The 18382-nt window shown below is 44.8% G+C and overlaps 1 protein-coding gene across 2 annotated transcripts in view; it reads right to left on the reverse strand.

The window, feature by feature from the left end:
• LOC106586497 (myosin-10) overlaps positions 1-17675 on the reverse strand; it is a 31104-nt gene extending 13429 nt beyond the window's left edge. The window contains exons 1-15 of one of the 2 annotated variants that reach the window (XM_045706906.2): positions 17408-17675; positions 8752-9083; positions 8327-8483; positions 8216-8243; positions 7953-8046; positions 7482-7499; positions 5446-5538; positions 5297-5360; positions 4609-4707; positions 2088-2231; positions 1852-1947; positions 1284-1555; positions 868-1041; positions 398-571; positions 69-183 (exon numbers count right to left, since the gene is read on the reverse strand). In XM_045706906.2, coding sequence (XP_045562862.1) covers positions 69-183; positions 398-571; positions 868-1041; positions 1284-1555; positions 1852-1947; positions 2088-2231; positions 4609-4707; positions 5297-5360; positions 5446-5538; positions 7482-7499; positions 7953-8046; positions 8216-8243; positions 8327-8483; positions 8752-9078 — 1855 coding nt within the window. In that variant the 5' untranslated portion in view covers positions 9079-9083; positions 17408-17675. The remainder of the gene's footprint in view (positions 1-68; positions 184-397; positions 572-867; positions 1042-1283; positions 1556-1851; positions 1948-2087; positions 2232-4608; positions 4708-5296; positions 5361-5445; positions 5539-7481; positions 7500-7952; positions 8047-8215; positions 8244-8326; positions 8484-8751; positions 9084-17407) is intronic. The other variant, XM_045706908.2, reaches the window with a different exon arrangement.
• Positions 17676-18382: the final 707 nt, after the last annotated feature.

Here is an 18382-nt window from a genome sequence, read left to right on the forward strand (position 1 = left end):
CATCATTATGAGCCCTCCTCCCCTCAGACTTCACTGGTCTAGTCAGCGCTCAGTATCTCGAGACTTACCGTCTCTCCAGAGCTCCGACACAAACTTGTCAGTGGACTGGTTGAGCAGCGTGGCCACGTTGTCATTCAGGGGGTCCATGTTCTTCATCAGCCACTCATCTGCCTTGTAGTCCACCTGGAGAGGGGAGAGAGGAACCATTTTGTGATCACATCGCTGACCTTTCAAGAAGTTGTGGTTTTATCAATTCGCTCGAGTTAAAGATCAATTCTGGCAAAATTCCCTGGTTTCTCAAAAATCCTGGTTGTAGGATCTCTGAAAACTTTCATAAAGTACCAAATTCTGCCACCCAATTAGTGATTGATAGATTCGCCACAAGTGGTAAACTGACCTTTCCAGCGTAGTGGATGATGCAGAAGTCGGCAGAGTCCTTGAGTTTCTTGGGCTTCTGGAACTTGGGGTTGTTGCCCTGCTCCTGAACCACCTTCTCCACAAAGCTCTTGTCTGTGGCCTTAGGGAACCAGCACTCTTCATCCAGCAGAGCCAGCACACCAGGAGGACTGGCCTAGGAACAGAGGGAAAGGTGGACAAAAATAAACACACCGTCAGCTACTTCTGGAGATACTAATTCAGTACATGTTAGGTTGTGCAGGACATTTAAAACATAAGCCAACTTTAGGGGATATTGACTTGCATTAGTGAAAAATGCTCAAGTTAGCATTTGGTGACAGCAGCCAGGTAAACAAAACCAAAGGATGGATTGCTGTTTATGTGGTCAAAAGACAACGTGTGTAATTTGGAACAGAACAAATCACATAAGCCTCAGGTCCATTAGGGAAGAGGTAGTTGCAATATACTTACATGCTTCTCGATGAGGTCGATGCAGGGCTGCAGGTCCAGGCCGAAGTCGATGAAGCTCCACTCGATACCCTCTCTCTGGTACTCTTCCTGCTCCAGGACGAACATGGTGTGGTTGAACAGCTGCTGCAGCTTCTCGTTGGTGTAGTTGATGCACAGCTGCTCAAACGAGTTCAGCTACAGGAGAAAGAGGAGAAAAGACAGAAGGTACACATTCATTAGATAGACCTTTTTGGTGGGAACCCAGAAATGGAAAGTTTCTTAATGTGAGAAAGCAGTAAAAGACATCCATGCATCATCTAAATAGAGAGGAAGATCCATTTTGAAAACCAATTGACAATCAACAACCACTCATGACAATCCATTGTTTGTATTTAATGACCAACAAACATACCCAATGTCCACAATCTTCATCTCACCTCAAAAATCTCAAAGCCAGCGATGTCCAGGATGCCGATGAAAGAGGCTCCCTGTCTCTTGGTCTTGTCCAGGGCCTTGTTGATCCTCATCACCAGCCAGCGGAACATCCTCTCGTAGGAGGCCTTGGCCAGGGCCTCCACTGCAAACTCAGCCTGCTCCTGGGTCTGGGCCTTCTGAACGTAGTCCCTGCCCACCTTGATCCTGGGGGACAGGATGGCCCGGGTGAAGTCGGTCACGTTCATGCCCAGCAGGTGGCACACTTTCTGGGCCGCTGAGGGAGAGAGAAAGGTGTGGGTGAGTGGGTGGTGCTGGATGAATGGATTAGGTAAGGGATTGTAGAAGCCATGAAGGAAGGTTGCAGGAGACAAAGTCTAATTAAGGACCCAAGTGGTGGAGTAAAAAGTGCACAATTTTGTTCCAACCCAGCACTAACACCTGATTCAATTAAATCAGAGAACTCGATTAGTAGAAACAGGCGAGTTAGTGCTGGACTAAAATAAAAAAATGAACCCAGTACAAATCCTGGGGAAACCCCAGAAATTATTAGTGAAAACAGATGTAAAGTACCTGTGTCATCAGGCATGGAGGCCTGGTCAGAGTTACGCTCCTTCTTGAAGCTCACATTGCCAAGCTGGAGAACAGCGGACACAGTTTTCAGAAGACCTGATGGAAAACAAAACCATAGTCACAAGTCATCAGTTATTTCCATAAATTGCATTGATCTGTAAACAGCTACTTGAACACTTTTTTTTATTACAGTATTATAGGCCAAGAATTAGGCATGACAGGGGGAGTTGGCGTACCTATCCGCTCCTCCTCTGGGATGCTCATGATGTTGAAGGCGTCCATGGTCTCTACAAACAGGTCACGGTCCTGCTGACCAGGAATGGTCACGTTCCCGTGGGTCAGGAAGCGGTAGTTCTTGTAGTCCTCCAGACACAGCTCAGCTGGTTAGAGACATAACACATTTTATGTCTTATAGTAAGGATTATAAATGCTTTAGTTATAAAGCATTATACCTGCAGGCTTTAAGTGTTACTGGAGATCATTTTATTTAAAATAGACTTTTTACAGTCTAACCATTGTACTTACAATAATGGCCGGCATGTAGCCTAGCGGTTAAGAGCGTTGGGCCAGTAACCCAAAGGTCGTTGGTTCTATGTGCCCTTGAGCAAGGAACTTAACCCTAAATTGTTCCTCTAAAATCGATGGCGTGCATCGGCAATGTCATACCCACAGCATCTATTAAAACATTCCCAAACCAGAAACCGTGGATTGATGGCAGCATTCGCACAAAACTGAAAGCGCGAACCAGTGCTTTTAAATCAGGGCAAGGTGACCGGAAACATGACCGAATACAAACAGTGTAGCTATTCCCTCCGCAAGGCAATCAAACAAAAGTGTCAGTATAGAGACAAAGTGGAGTCGCAATTCAACGGCTCAGACACGAGAGGTATGTGGCAGGGTCTACAGTCAATCACTGACTACAAAAGGAAAAATCTGCCCCGTCGCAGACCAGGATGTCTTGCTACCAGACAGACTAAACAACTTCTTTGCTCGCTTTGAGGACAATACAGTGCCACGGCCCGCTACCAAAACCTGCGAGCTCTCCTTCACTGCAGCCGATGTGAGCAAAACATTTAAACGTGTTAACCCTCGCAAGGCTGCAGGCCCAGACAGCATCCCCAGACCAGCTGGCTGGTGTGTTTACGGACATAATCAATCCTTATCCCAGTCTGCTGTTCCCACATGCGTCAATAGGGCCACCATTGTTCCTGTTCCCAAGAAAGCTAAGGTAACTGAGCTAAATGACTACCACCCCGTAGCACTCACTTCTGTCATCACGCTTTGAGAGACTAGTCAAGGATCATATCACCTCCACCCGACCTGACACCCTAGACCCACTCCAATTTGCTTAGCGCCCCAATAGGTCCACAGACACAATCACACTGCCCTAACCCATCTGGACAAGAGGAATACCTATGTAAGAATGCTGTTCATCGACTACAGCTCAGCATTTAACACCATAGTACCCCCCAAACTCAACCCCGCCCTGTGCAATTGGGTCCTGGACATTCTGACGGGCCGCCCCCAGGTGGTGAGGGTAGGTAACATCTCCACCCCGCTGATCCTCAACACTGGGGCCCCACAAGGGTGCGTTCTCAGCCCTCTCCTGTACTCCCTGTTCACCCACGACTGCGTGGCCATGCACGCTTCCAACTCAATCAACTTTGCAGACGACACTACAGTGGTAGGCTTGATTACCAACAACGAGACGGCCTACAGGGAGGAGGTGAGGGCCCTCGGAGTGTGGTGTCACGGAAATAACCTCACACTCAACGTCAACAAAACAAATTAGATGATCGTGGACTTCAGGAAACAGCAGAGGGAGCAGCCCCCCCATCCACATCGACGGGACAGTAGTGGAGAGGGTAGAAAGTTAAGTTCCTCAGTGTACACATCATGGACAAACTGAAATGGTCCAACCACACAGAAAGCGTGGTGAAGAAGGCGCAACAGGGCCTCTTCAACCTCAGGAGGATGAAGAATTTTGGCTTGTCACCAAAAACCAACTTCTACAGATGCAATCGAGAGCAGCCCGTTGGGCTGTATCACCGCCTGGTACGGCAGCTGCTCTGCCCATAACCGGAAGGCTCTCCAGAGGGTAGTGAGGTCTGCACAACGCATCACCGGGGGCAAACTACCTGCCCTCCAGGACACCTACACCACCCGATGTCAAAGACAACAACCACCCGAGCCACTGCCTGTTCACCCCGCTATCATCCAGAAGGCGAGGGCAGTACAGATTCATCAAAGCTGGGACCGAGAGACAGAAGCTGTTTTTCAATCTCAAGGCCATCAGACTGTTAAACAGTCATCACTAACATTGAGTGGCTGCTGCCAACATACTGACTCAACTCAAGCCACTTTAATAATGGAACAATTAATGTAATAAATGTATCACTAGCTACTTTAAACAATGCCACTTCATATGTTTACATATCCTACATTACTCATCTCATGTATATATACACTGTACTCTATAACATCCACTGCATCTTGCCTATGCCGTTCTATACATTTCTTATTCATTCCTTTACACTTGTGTGTATAAGGTAACTGTTATGTTACTCGTTGGATATTACTGCATTGTTGGAACTAGAAGCACAAGCATTTCGCTACACTCGCATTAACATCTGTATGTGACAAATAAAATTTGATTTAAGTCACTTTGGATATGAGTTTCTGCTAAAATTACAAATGTAATAATTGTCCTGCACCACAAAAAAATGACAGGTTAAAATGAGTTTGTTGCTCACTCACAGCGCATTTTGTCCCCAGCTCCTGTGAGCATGTAATAGAAGACGTGGAAGGCTCTTTCATCCTTAGCCTGTCGGATGGCTCTGGACTTCTCCAGCAGATCTGGCAACATGGTTCGTCAAGAAAAAAACCCAATAATTTATGTTAAAGCTACAATCCTTAGTTGCTACATCAATTTTTGGCCGTATAAACAAATGACACGTACCCATTGATACTTGAAGAATAACTTAAAATGCCTCATGAGCTTAGCCATAGTGTTTAACATTTACATTTGTTTACAAACATTGGAGTCAAACAAGCTTATATTTTGGGTTCTGAGACATGGCTAAAACTGGATGGTCAGTTCTTGCATCCATAGCTCTGTCCATCAATTTGAGTGTGTTTATTTATTTATTCAGGCCCATCCCTCAGCTTTTTCAACAAATTATTCTAGCTTGAAGGCGCACATACATACATATAGGCAGCAGTGTAGCCTAGTGGTTAGAGCGTTGGACTAGTAACCGAAAGGTTGCGAGATCGAATCCCTGATCTGACAAGGTACAAATCTGTCATTCTGCCCCTGAACAAGGCAGTTAACCCACTGTTCCTAGGCCTTCATTGAAAATAAGAATTTGTTCTTAACTGACTTGCCTGGTTAAATAAATATACAAGTCCTTCTAGTACTATGAAGACGCATTGATTGAAAGGATACAAGTTTCAATGTTGGCTCCCACAATGTATCCATTGACATCAAAGTTGATCCGGATAAACTTCCCCTAGAAAGAGTGAGTCAATACTGGTCTCTTGTCATTAACACCACATAATTGCGAAGACAAAAAAAAAAAATGTAAAAGTTCTCACAAATCTGGAGGAGTTGTCATTCTTGACAGTCTTGCCGTTTCCAAAGGCCTCTAGGATGGGGTTAGCCTGCAGAAGTTGTTTCTCTAGCTCCCCCTGGTGACAAAACATATACATGCAGTATATTCACTTACAAATATACTCACACACAGCAAATGTTATCATTATGGCAGAAGGATGACAGGACGACTCAACATGAGCATTCATGCAGTAAGATGCTGCCACTACTTAATTCATTGCAGCAAGCGTTGCATTTAATCTTTGCGAGCACCTGATTGACTCCATGTGTTAGACATGGAACTACAGCCAAGTTATGCACATGCGTACACTAGTTGCCAGTTCATTAGATACACCAATCTAGTACCAGGTTGGACCCCTTTACCTCCCAGAACAGCCCGGATTCTTCGTGGCATGGATTCCACAAGGTGTGGTGTTCAAATGTTGCTCAATTAGTATCAAGGCACCTAACGTGTGCTAAGAAAACCTTCCCCACACCATTCTACCACCAGTATGTACTGTTGACACCAGGCAGGATGTGGCCATGGACTCATTCTTCTCACGCCAAATCTGGATTCTGCCATCAACATGACACAACAGGAACCAGGATTCGTTGGACCAGGCAATGTTTTTCCACTCCTCAAATTGTCCAGGGTTGGCAATTGCGTGCCACTGATAGGAGTGGAACTGTGTGGTCGTCTGCTGCAATAGCCCACCCGTGACAAGGATAGATGAGTTGTGCATTCTGAAATAACGTTCCCCGCTGTTATTTGCCCGTTTGTGGCCCTGTTAGCTTGCACGATTCTTGCCATTCTCCTTCTACTTCTCATTAACAAGCTGTTTTCACCCACAGGACAGCTGCTAACTGGACGTTTTTTTGTTCGTCGCACCATTCTCCGTAAACCCTGAGTGAAAAGCCCAGGAGGCCAGACGTTTGAGATACTGGAACCGGGGCGCTTGGCCCTGACAAGGTCACTCGTTTTGCCCATTCTAACATTCAATCAAAAGGTAACTGAATGCCTGGATGCCAGTCTGCCTGCATTATAAAGCAAGCCACAGCCAGGTGACTCACTGTCTGTAAGAGCAAGCCATTTTCACGAACAGGGTGGTGTACCAAAAACTGGCCACCAAGTGTATATTGCCTTATACATCTATGATGAACACTGATATATAAATAAGCAGGTGTGCATGGGTGTAAGCAGTAAACAGCAGGATATGCTACCATTATGATACAAACTAAGAAAGTATGACCCCAGGGAAGCTATAGTTTCCTAATAACCCCCACATTCATGTTAAATAGTCCACAATCCGACACACCAGACCTGTTGCCCAAGTACAAGCAGCACACGCACTTTCCCGTCCACAAAACCACGAAAACAAAAGATAATCTCTTAATCTTGAGAGAATTCAAGACAGTCACTGAGATCCCAAGTCAGCACACAGGCGTGTAAGACCCAAAACCTAAATCGACTTTTGTTGATGACCGCCTGTTCTAAGACTAACCAGATGAGGTGGACAAAGGTCCGGGAATGTGGTGGGACAGGCCAGACCAACATGATATTGGGTTACCCCTTTACTACCAGTGGCCTGACTCATGAGCACTTTACTGATGGCTGAACCCCTGCTAGCGACACACACACACCTTAAATATGATTCTAGGGCTGCGTTTACACAGCGGCCAATTCTGACCCCCCCACATATCAGATATTTTTCAGAGCTGATTTGTCAAAAGACCAATTAGTGAGAAGAAAAAAAACTGATCAGAATTGGGCAACCTGTGTAAACAGGCCAAAGCATTGTTACTTGATCTGCTTTACTATGCAGTCATTTGAAATATCATGCAGGACTCTTAGGCCTACATCTAAGGTGTTAGTTAGGCTTACGTTATAACATGAGGATCCTTCATCACACCTCAAATACATCCTTTCACCTGTACATTACACCACAGCTTGCAGACAGAATGCAGTTAGTAGAACATACATGAAGGGAAAAAGCGCTGGCGAGCGGGAGAGATGGCGAGCGAGAGGGAGCGATTAACTCACATGTGCTAATGCTGCACCCTAGAGATGGGAACGATGGATAAAGAGAGAAAAGTTTAACACAGGTACTAGCCAGACAGTTCTAAAACAAAGTGTTACGCAACTGGAAGGGACTGTAATGACTCAATGGATTGTATTCAACAATCCCCATTCAGCAAATGGGCCCCTACTCAAAGACAGTGCTGATCAAGGATCAGGTTACCCCGTCCATGTAATTTCACTCATATAGAGAGCTAAAATGCAAAAACTGGTCCAAGATCAGCACTCCCTCAGACACTTTATGAATACAGGCCCTGGTGACTGCAGGGAGGCTGAAACAGGAATGTTAGGAATACAGAACAACCCTGACTCAGGGAATAAGTACAGGTGGGGGGGGGGGGGGGGGGGGGAGAAAATGAGCAGCAGAATTGGACAACTGCAGAGGACAGAATGGGGGCGTAGGGGGAGGAGGTAAAAAGGAGGGCTGGTACTGACCTGGTCTTTCTTCGACTTAAAGGAAGAGGCAACGTGTGCCAGATACTGGATCACCTTCTTGGTGTTCTCAGTCTTTCCAGCTCCTGATTCTCCTCTAAGAAAGAGACAAAGGGAGGAGAGAAATTAGATAGAAATGAGGGGGGGGGGGGAGAGATTACAGGAGTTGCTGATTGAAGATGGGATCAGACAGCAAATGACATCGCATAGGAGCTAGACAACACACATAAATAAAATAGGGAAGATTGAGCAGAGACATAGCTTACGTGCAGAGGATGGACTGATCTTCACGATCTGAAATAGAAGACAGAAAATACGTGAGTGTGTGTGTGTGTGTCTGTGTGTTTGTGTGTGTATGTGGCATCACATTCTCTCACCCTGCATCATACTCCTGTAAGCGTTGTCTGTGATGGCGTAGATGTGAGGGGGCATCTCGTGTCTCTTCTTCCCCCTGTACATCTCTATGATGTTCTCGGAGTAGATGGGTAGGTACTTGTAGGGGTTTATCACCACACAGAAGAGGCCAGAGTACGTCTGAAAGACACAAGAGAAGGGACTCAGTACACAGGCAACACTAACCAACTACAACAAGATTCTGACCCAAATGTCTCACAATATGGCAAAAGACGAACGTGAATAATATGCCGTTACAAAATCACTGGTTGTCCAGAGTGCTGTGTATTTATCAGAAAAGTACATTTTTCCGGATAAGAGTTTTATTGTATACATGTGTTATTTTACACGCATGTATGCATGTGTATTTATGTAAATACGTGCATATGTAGCATGCAAAAAAACTCACGTAGATGAGGCCAGAGTAGTAGCGGTCTTTGAGGTTGTGCAGCACTGAGGCCTCGTTCAAACACGTGAGCTCAGCCATGTCCTCCACCTTAGTGAACTTGGGAGGGTTCATCTTCTGGATATCGTCCTTGTTCACCGTCACCCGCTTGCCTGTATCGGCTAGCTCCACCACACACTCCTCCCCCTTCTCTTCCTTGACGGAGCCGGCCACGAACCCCAGCGTCTCCGAAGGGATCCATACTAGCTTCTTGGTGGCCCAGTCGGCCTGGTCTAGGGGGTTGGCGACCTTACCGCCGTCTCTGTAGAGGAACTTGTCCGCTTCCGACATGGTGGCTGTAGGACGAAGACAATAACGATAAGACCACACGCCACCCAGGAGGTAGGCTGGAGAAAGGAATGTGAGCCAGAACAGTGGCTGTAGAGTGGAGAAATACTAGTCATGGAAACACCCAGTGAAAAATAGACGATCATGGTTTGAGCCAGGAGTTTGTCCTGAACTCATGACCGGCCCTACAGAGTTCAGATTCTCCCTGTACAATAACTTACTTGCTTCTGACATGGCTGTAGGATGGATAGGGAAAAATAGGACAAGAGTCCAGAGAAAAACACAGACATGCTGAGCTAACTAAGATTGTTACAGCACAGCAAAACTGTTTTTGGTCGAAATGCCTTACTTTAAAGTGAGGGGCACTCAAAACAGTATGCAGGTGCAGTTTGGGCCATTCCAAAATGACAAAAAGAAAAAAAGTACAGTTCCTTGGATTTAATACTGTCGAGACAACGTTTGAGTGAAATGTTTAAGCGTATAATTCGCTCAACCCATTAAAGTTCAGGTCATATACACAGCATGGTCCTAAAATGGACCTATATCAAAATTACTGTAACCATTTCAGAGCACGTGGTCATTGCTGAGAACACTGAACATGAGCTTGTTATAAAGGTTAAACACGCAATTCCCATTTGCTGAAAATGCATTGCTATGCGTGAAGTAAACCTGCTTCTCTGGAATATTTGCGGCATCTGCCATGTACGAGAGGCGGCGCACACACCCCCGCAGGCACACGCTCACACGGCTGCAAGCTAGAGGTTGTACTACGAGGATGTATTACGAGGATGATCCTCTGTAAGCTTGGTAGATTTTCTCATGAGACGTAAGAGGCGTTATGGACTGACTTTGCCAAGCATAAACTGGATCAGACTAAATGGGTTGTGACAATCAGGAATTGTGCATGCACACGTCATTGGATTCACACAAACAGAGAGAGACACCTTTCTGTTGTGGCCTTTGGCCCTTATAAACTGGTCTTTCTCACTCCTGCTGCCCTCCACAAGACAACTTCTGGGCATTGACCTGGTGCTCCCTACATACACGGTCACTTGTCTCTCCCACCACTGTTCCAAACATGCATCTTAACCTCCCCCCTTTCGTTTACCTGACCATCCCATCTTCCAACCAGGGTCACATTCCCATATTTCTTCCTTAATAACCAAAACAGAACACTCCCACTATTGCTTGATGCCTATGCGCGATGAAGCTGACACTTCATCTTAAAATGGACACTGGACAGTTGAGTACTTTAACGCCACTTGGCTTTCCTAGTATCATGTTCATCACCGAAACAGAAGAAAATGGAATGAAACATGAAGGGACTACCTGAACTTTGTCTAATAAGAAACGCTAGGTTTTTGTTTTGTTGCAAAATGTTTTGCTACGGTGTGCCATAATGAATGCGCCCCAGCTGTCACGTATTACATAACATTGTCTTAAGGACAGGTAAATAGCGGTGGACTAGCCAAAGGAAGACAAATGAGGACTTTGACGGGGAACAGAAAACAGGACAGCCAGTGAGGAATGTCTGGAGCAAGTTTAGACAGAGATATTTCATTATACTCATCCACACACAGACCACTCCCTTAAGAACAGATGCCATGTCTAAGAAAACCGTCACTCTTCAGGTTAAATTGGCGACAAAAGACAGATCCATATCTTAACCTAATACTTCCCCCTTCTATCACAGGGCCTGAATTCATAAAGCGTCTCAGAGTAGCCCCAGTGCTGATCTAGGATAAGGTCCCACCTGTCCTAAATATTTTCATTATGATCCAAGAGGCTGATCCTAGATCAGAACTCCTAGTCTGAGGCGCTTTATGAATACAGGCCCAGGTATTCTAGGTCAATTTCTATTTCTATCTGCTTGCGTCTCTAGCCATGACCCTTTCAAGGGTGTGTGTGTGCATACTCATGGGCCTCAGGCTACAAGTACAGACTACAACACCCAGGCGTAACCAGTTTTTCCTCCATGGTAACATTGTAATTCCATTTCAGATCAATATCTTCATGATTACATAATCTGTACAGGGTTGCCTTGTCCACCATTATAATTCAGATCACCAATTTGTATTTTGCCTAATTAGATCAAATCTGAAAAGCTCTTAGGTGACAGTTCAAAAGTACAGTAAGTGGGGAAAAATATCAGAATTGGGCTGCCTGTGTAAACGCTACCTTATACTGTTTGATGGCTAATGAGGCTGTGTCCAGATCTATCAGCATATATTCTGTATACTTCTGGCCCTTCTTTGGACACTGTTAACAACCCTCCAGACGAGCTTCAATGCCATACAACTCTCCTTCCGTGGCATCCAACTGCTCTTAAATACAAGTAAAACTAAATGCATGCTCTTCAACCGATCGCTGCCCGCACCTGCCCACCCGTCCAGCATCACTACTCTGGACGGTTCTGACTTAGAATATGTGGACAACTACAAATGCCTAGGTGTCTGGTTAGACTGTAAACTCTCCTTCCAGGCTCACGTCAAACATCTCCAATCCAAAGTTAATTCTAGATTTGGCTTCCTATTTCGCAACGAAGCATCCTTCACTCATGCTGCCAAACGTACACTCGTAAAACTGACCATCCTACCGATCCTGGACTTCAGCGATGTCATTTACCAAATAGCCTCCAATACCCTACTCAATAAATTGGATGCACTCTATCACAGTGCCATCCGTTTTGTCACCAAAGCCCCATATACTACCCACCACTGCGACCTGTACACTCGTTGGCTGGCGCTCGCTTCATACTCGTCGCCAATCCCACTGGCTCCAGGTCATCTACAAGACCCTGCTAGGTAAAGTTCCCCCTTATCTCAGCTCGCTGGTCACCATAGCAGCACCCACTTGTAGCACGCGCTCCAGCAGGTATATCTCTCTGGTCACCCCCAAAGCCAATTCCTCCTTTGGCCGCCTCTCCTTCCAGTTCTCTGCTGCCAATGACTGGAACGAACTACAAAAATCTCTGAAACTGGAAACACTTCTCCCTCACTAGCTTTACGCACCAGCTGTCAGAGCAGCTCACAGATTACTGCACCTGTACATAGCCCATCTATAATTTAGCCCAAACAACTACCTCTTCCCCTACTGTATTTATTTTGCTCCTTTGCACCCCATTATTTCTACTTTGCACTTTCTTCCACTGCAAATCTACCATTCCAGTGTTTTACTTGCTATATTGTATTTACTTTGCCACAATGGCCTTCTTTGCCTTTACCTCCCTTCTCACCTCATTTGCTCACATTGTATATAGACCTATTTTTCTACTGTATGTTTGTTTTACTCCATGTGTAACTCTGTTGTATGTGTTGAACTGCTTTGCTTTCTTGGACAGGTCGCAATAGTAAATGAGAACTTGTTCTTAACTTGCCTACCTGGTTAAATAAAGGTGAAATAAAATGTTTTTACAAATTTCAAGGTTCTCTCCCGCTTCCCTGCAAAACATCACCGTGTGTTGATCATGTCACTCAGTGCCTGAGGTGGTGACACTCAACAGTGTGTCTCTCTAACCCCTGTCCCCCCTATCAGGGAGAAAGTGTGAAATAGGGACAGAGAAAAGGGGGACAGAGGGATGAGAGCAAGGGACAGAGCAATAACATCCAGGTGTCTAAGTTCATTATGGGCTCAGACTGATGCTCTGATTAAAAGACAGAGGGGGAGGAGGATCTGTGTCCATGCTGTTGGCTGTCCACTACATGTGCCAGCAGGAGTGCACTACTAAACCAGAGTAAACCAGTGTGAGACACAGCTTAAAATCAGGACTAACTGTTCCCACTCATAATGACCCACGCATGCTAGCCTGATCCCAGATCAGTTTGTGCCGTCTCACCAACTCCTTGTCACTCAGACCAAACATGACATTGAGTGACAAGAAGCTGGCACAAAGACCTGGGATCAGACTAATCTCATGCACGTAAGCCCCGTCTGAAACAGAGGAGGAATGGGTTGCCATGGGAGACATGAGGAAATGCAGACAACACGACCATGAGAGTGTGACCGACTTTCACATGAATGTGGGTTTTCAGCAACAAAGTGCTAACTGTGGGCTAACTTCCACAGGAAGTTGCGTGATATGGTGTTGCAGTGTTGACACATGCATTTCCTGAGGGTCATATTGCCTAACTTCAGTCTAAAAAGGACACTAATGACATCCACAAATGATGGTACCCATTGTCAGAGTGTTAGAGGATCAGAGTGTAAGCCCATACAGTGGGCTGTGACTGCCAAGGATTTCCTAGTCACCTTTCAACTCATGACTGGCCTGCCAACTCAAATGACTAGTGTCAATTAAAGGGAAATTACACCACTTCAACCTAATTTCCATCATCTCCAGCACAATACTAGTGTAGGTCTACATATGTGAAAAGGCACATAAAGTTTAAAAGTTGCTGGAGATAATGAATGAGGTTGAAAAGTGGCAGAATTGCCCCTTTAACACAGCTCCTTATCCATTCACTCGAGGGACCCCAGCATGGTTCGTCTTGCAGTTGCCCCATTAGATTTCCGTGCAGTGGGTCCAGATCTGGGTTTAAAAAGTCCTTGAAAAGAGAAGTTAAGAAAATGCTAACTAGTCCTATAAACCATCGGGGGGAAAAAAATAAGTAAAAATGTAGCGACCCATTAGCCAATGCTTTGCAGCCTGATGGTTGGGCAACCCTGCTATAAATCCTGTACGGCAACTCATCCAACTCTGCTACCAACCAGTATCACTTACCTAGGTTATGCAGTCAGTGTCAAAACTGTATCAGACAGCATAATAAAGTCCTACAGCTCAAGCTGCTGCAGATGGAGGTGGCATGTGACTGTCTGTTAAAAGGGCAGGGGGAAGCCAAGCTAAAGACTGGATTGAATGGAGGCCAAGAACACAAGTGCGTAGAGATGTTGAAACGTGATGCTGAAGACAGCAGGGCAGGTCTGTCCAGAGCTAGACATTGGCTAGTGGTGACCTCAGACCTGGTTTTAAACAGCATTTTGAAATCGTTCAAATACTATCTGGGCTTATTGCATGGCACAATGGAACAGACCCAACAGTGCAATCACCACCCATCTGGCACTCCAGGTGGGCTTAATGCACCCCTATTTAAAATGTTGACTCTTGGGTAGATGTAACATAGTAAAATGTAAATTCAGGACACTCCAATTAGTATGGTATGTATTCATTCGTGGATGTCCATCATCCACTTCATATGATATGTTACGAATTCCAATTTGTCGTCAGCAACATTAGCTAGGCGGCTAACCTTAACCCCAGCTAACATGCCAAGTAGTTGCAGAGTAGTCGGAAAGTTGCTTAACCTGTTAGGGCTAGGGGGCAGTATTGACACGGCTGGATAAAAAACATACCCGATTTAATCTGGTTACCACTCCCACCCAGTAACTAGAATATGCATATACTTATTACACATGGATAGAAAACACCCTAAATTTTCTAAAACTGTTTGAATGGTGTCTGTGAGTATAACAGAACTCAAATGGCAGGTCAAAACCTGAGAGATTCCTTTACAGGAAGTGGCCTGTCTGACCATTTCTTGAACTTGTTTTCCATCTCTATCATTTACTAAGGATCTCTGCTCTAACGTGACACTTCCCACGTCTTCCATAGGCGCTCAGAGCCCGGGAAAAAACAGAATGTCGTCATTCCAGCCCCAGGCTGAAACACATTATCGCCTTTCTCAAGTGGCCGATCAAGGGACACTGGCTTATGCGCATGACCCCGACCGCCCCCGCCTTTGGGATTTTTTCCTCTGTTTGCCGAAAAGGAGATTCCCTGTCGGAATATTATCGCTTTTCTACGAGAAAAATGTCGTAAAAATTTATTTTAAACAGCGGTTGACATGCTTCGAAGTACGGTAATGGAATACTTAGAATTTTATTGTCACGAATTGCGCCATGCGCATGACACTTCTTTACTATTTCGGATAGTGTCTGGAAGGCACGAACAAAACGCCGCTATTCGGATATAACGATGGATTATTTTGGACCAAATCAACATTTGTTATTGAAGTAGCAGTCCTGGGTGTGTATTCTGACGAAGACAACAAAAGGTAATCAAACTTTTATAATAGTAAATATGATTATGGTGAGTGCTAAACTTGCCGGGTGTCTAAATAGCGAGCCCGTGATGCCTGGGCTATGTACTTAGAATATTGCAAAATGTGCTTTCACCAAAAAGCCATTTTAAAATCGGACATATCGAGTGCATAGAGGAGGTCTGTATCTATAATTCTTAAAATAATTGTTATGCTTTTTGTGAACGTTTATCGTGAGTAATTTAGTAAAATGTTAGCGAATTCCCCGGAAGTTTGCGGGGGGTATGCTGGTTTTTGATATAAATATGAACTTGATTGAACAAAACATGCATGTATTGTATAACATAATGTCCTAGGGTTGTCATCTGATGAAGATGATCAAAGGTGAGTGCTGCATTTAGCTGTCTTCTGGGTTTTGGTGACATTATATGCTGGCTTGAAAAATGGGTGTCTGATTATTTCTGGCTTGGTACTCTGCTGACATAATCTAATGTTTTGCTTTCGTTGTAAAGCCTTTTTGAAATCGGACAGTGTGGTTAGATTAACGAGAGTCTTGTCTTTAAATGGCTGTAAAATAGTCATATGTTTGAGAAATTGAAGTAATAGGATTTTTAAGGTTTTGAAAATCGCGCCACAGGATAGCAGTGGCTGTTACGTAGGTGGGACGAATTCATCCCGCCTAGCCTAGAGAGGTTAAACGCTGAAGCTGTCCATGATGAGATTCGAACACAACCATTGGGTTGCTAGACATTCGCTTTATACGCCCGCCCGCCCTACTTTATTTTTTGCCTTAAGTAACCTGTCATACGCAACTATAACAAATCATACTTATTTGAGTGCCACAGATTTACATTTACTATGTTACGTGTAGTCTGAGACCAGGCTGCCTCTTCTCATCAGGTTAATGCAGGTACTAGGAGTGTCTGGCATTAACAACTTTAGTATCTAGGGAAAAAAATGGGTTGGAAGTAACTAAGCATGATTGTTGTGATTGCATAACAGATATGCATGTACTAATCATATTTTAAGGTGTGTATGATTTAGTCCCCAAGGAAGGACTAGATTCTACCAGGAACATTGCATTCTGCTAAATAGCTTGAAGACAGCCAAGTGGCCTGAACTGAATACAGGTTTGGCTCAACAGTTGAATGCCACACCTTTACCATACGAAACAACTCAAACATGAGACCCAGTATTTAAAGGTGGCAAAACTATTTGAATGTGAGTGTGGAAATTTTGTTTCCTTAGGGCAGATCCATATCAGGGCCTGCATGCATTTTGTGCTCCCACCAACCCATGGCATCAAATTCCAACCTCAAACCAAGACAAGCAAACAAGATAAATCGGCAGGGGTGGAAAGCATTGAACTCAATTTAGTCCAATAGTAATTTAAATATTTATATGCGTTTATTAGGCAAATGTATATTTCTCCACGTCAGACCTGCCTAATTCTCACTTGAAACATGGTTTGTTTAACAGGCAAAAATAATTTTTTCCCCCAGAAACAAAATCTGAAATGTCAGGCTACGAATTGCAAGAACGAGTCACTTTGGGGTCATATTTAGACGGAGTGAATTTTCGCCTTCAGTTAAGTTAACCATGCTTTTTTTAGGGTAGCTTTAGTGTAGCTTACCGTCTTTCAGTGTGAAACGATGTGGTAGCTTAGTGAACCGTTTGAGTACCTTCCGCAAAACAGTACATTTGTCAACGCAAAGTGCACTACTACAGGGTTGATGGCTGTGGTTTGGAATAGCCAACTAGTTTGGGCAGCAGCGCATAGGACTGGACACTGGCTGGGTGTAGTCATTGTTAATTGTCATGTCATGGGGAAATAATCATTGTTTGTACAGGTAGCCTACAATTGGCTTACCCTTGCAGATGCTGCCATCCAGGTTAGCTTTACTCAAACTGTGACACGGTGAAAGCTCGACAGGACTAATGTGAAATGACTAGAGAGAGTACCAATATTAAGTCCCATCAACTAGCAATGTAGTTTGCAATCTGTCCAAGTGTCCCTTCGTTACTACCAGCGACCACGACGGATATTTAAAAGGCTACCTTGACGTCGAGTACTACGGTTGCTGCTTGGCGCGTCACCTTTCGATCTACATTCGCAATAAAACGCCGAAGCGCACATGAGCACAGAACTAATACAAAATAACCCACTTGTCTGTCGTCGTTAGTAAAGCTTCCCGCAACAGACTTCGAAGTAAGCACCAACATATTCCAAGCAGATCTCATTCCACGAGGATTAGAGGGATCGACAGATAGGTAACCTTGATAAAATAAAAACTTACCTTCCGCTCGGTTGTCGGCAATACGGGGTGAATTCGGTTGCTCTATCGGTTTCCGTGTGTGCAGAGGCAACTCCTTCCACGCGGCAGCAAACTCCAAAAACCCTACTGCAGATGCTTTCCTTCTCAATTATCTCCCTTTCTGTTGTCTCTGCGCCGGGCGTGGCTGAAATAGGGTGGACATATCTAAACTGGGATCCGCCCACTGTATCATTCACAGGTGAGAAAGGTCTGACTGCGACCCGCGTCCTCGACAAGACGATGTAAGAAACGCCCAGGGAAACCCGCCCCTCTTGTATTGGCTCTTGGCTACTTACATTTGAGTCATTTAGCAGATGCTCTTATCCAGAGTGATTTACATGAGCAATTAGGGTTAAGTGCCTTGCTCAAGTGCACATTGATAGATTTTTCACCTAGTCAGGTCAGGGATTCGAACCATCGACCTTTTGGTTACTGGCCCAACACTCTTAGCTGCTAGGTTACCCCTTGTAGCACCTGTTACTTCCTTGTAGCATTTTAGCTAAGCCTAACCCTTTTCCTAACCATAACCTCATTCTCCTATCCAGCTTAGTTCTCCAACCTGACACATTCATTTTCTTAACCTGCTACATTAGTTCTCCTAACCTGCCATGTTAATTATCCTAACCTGCTACATTAGTTCTCCTAACCTGCCACGTTAATTATCCTAACCTGCTACATTAGTTCTCCTATCCTGCCACGTTAATTATCCTAACCTGCTATGTTAATTATTGTTAACCTGCTACATTAGTTCTCCTAACCTGCCATGTTAATTATCCTAACCTTTCTACTTTAGTTCTCCTAACCTGCTACTTTAGTTCTCCTAACGTGCTACTTTAGTTCTAACCTCCTTTAATAATGATCCTAACCTGCTAGAACAAGGAAGTAGCCAGGAGCCAATAGAAGAGGCGAACAGGGCTTCCCTGGGCGTTTCAACCCGCGGCGGTTCAGAGGATGTGG

Source organism: Salmo salar, chromosome 02 (assembly GCF_965601325.2).
Source record: "Salmo salar chromosome 02, fSalSal1, whole genome shotgun sequence".
NCBI classification, from domain to species: Eukaryota; Metazoa; Chordata; class Actinopteri; order Salmoniformes; family Salmonidae; genus Salmo; species Salmo salar.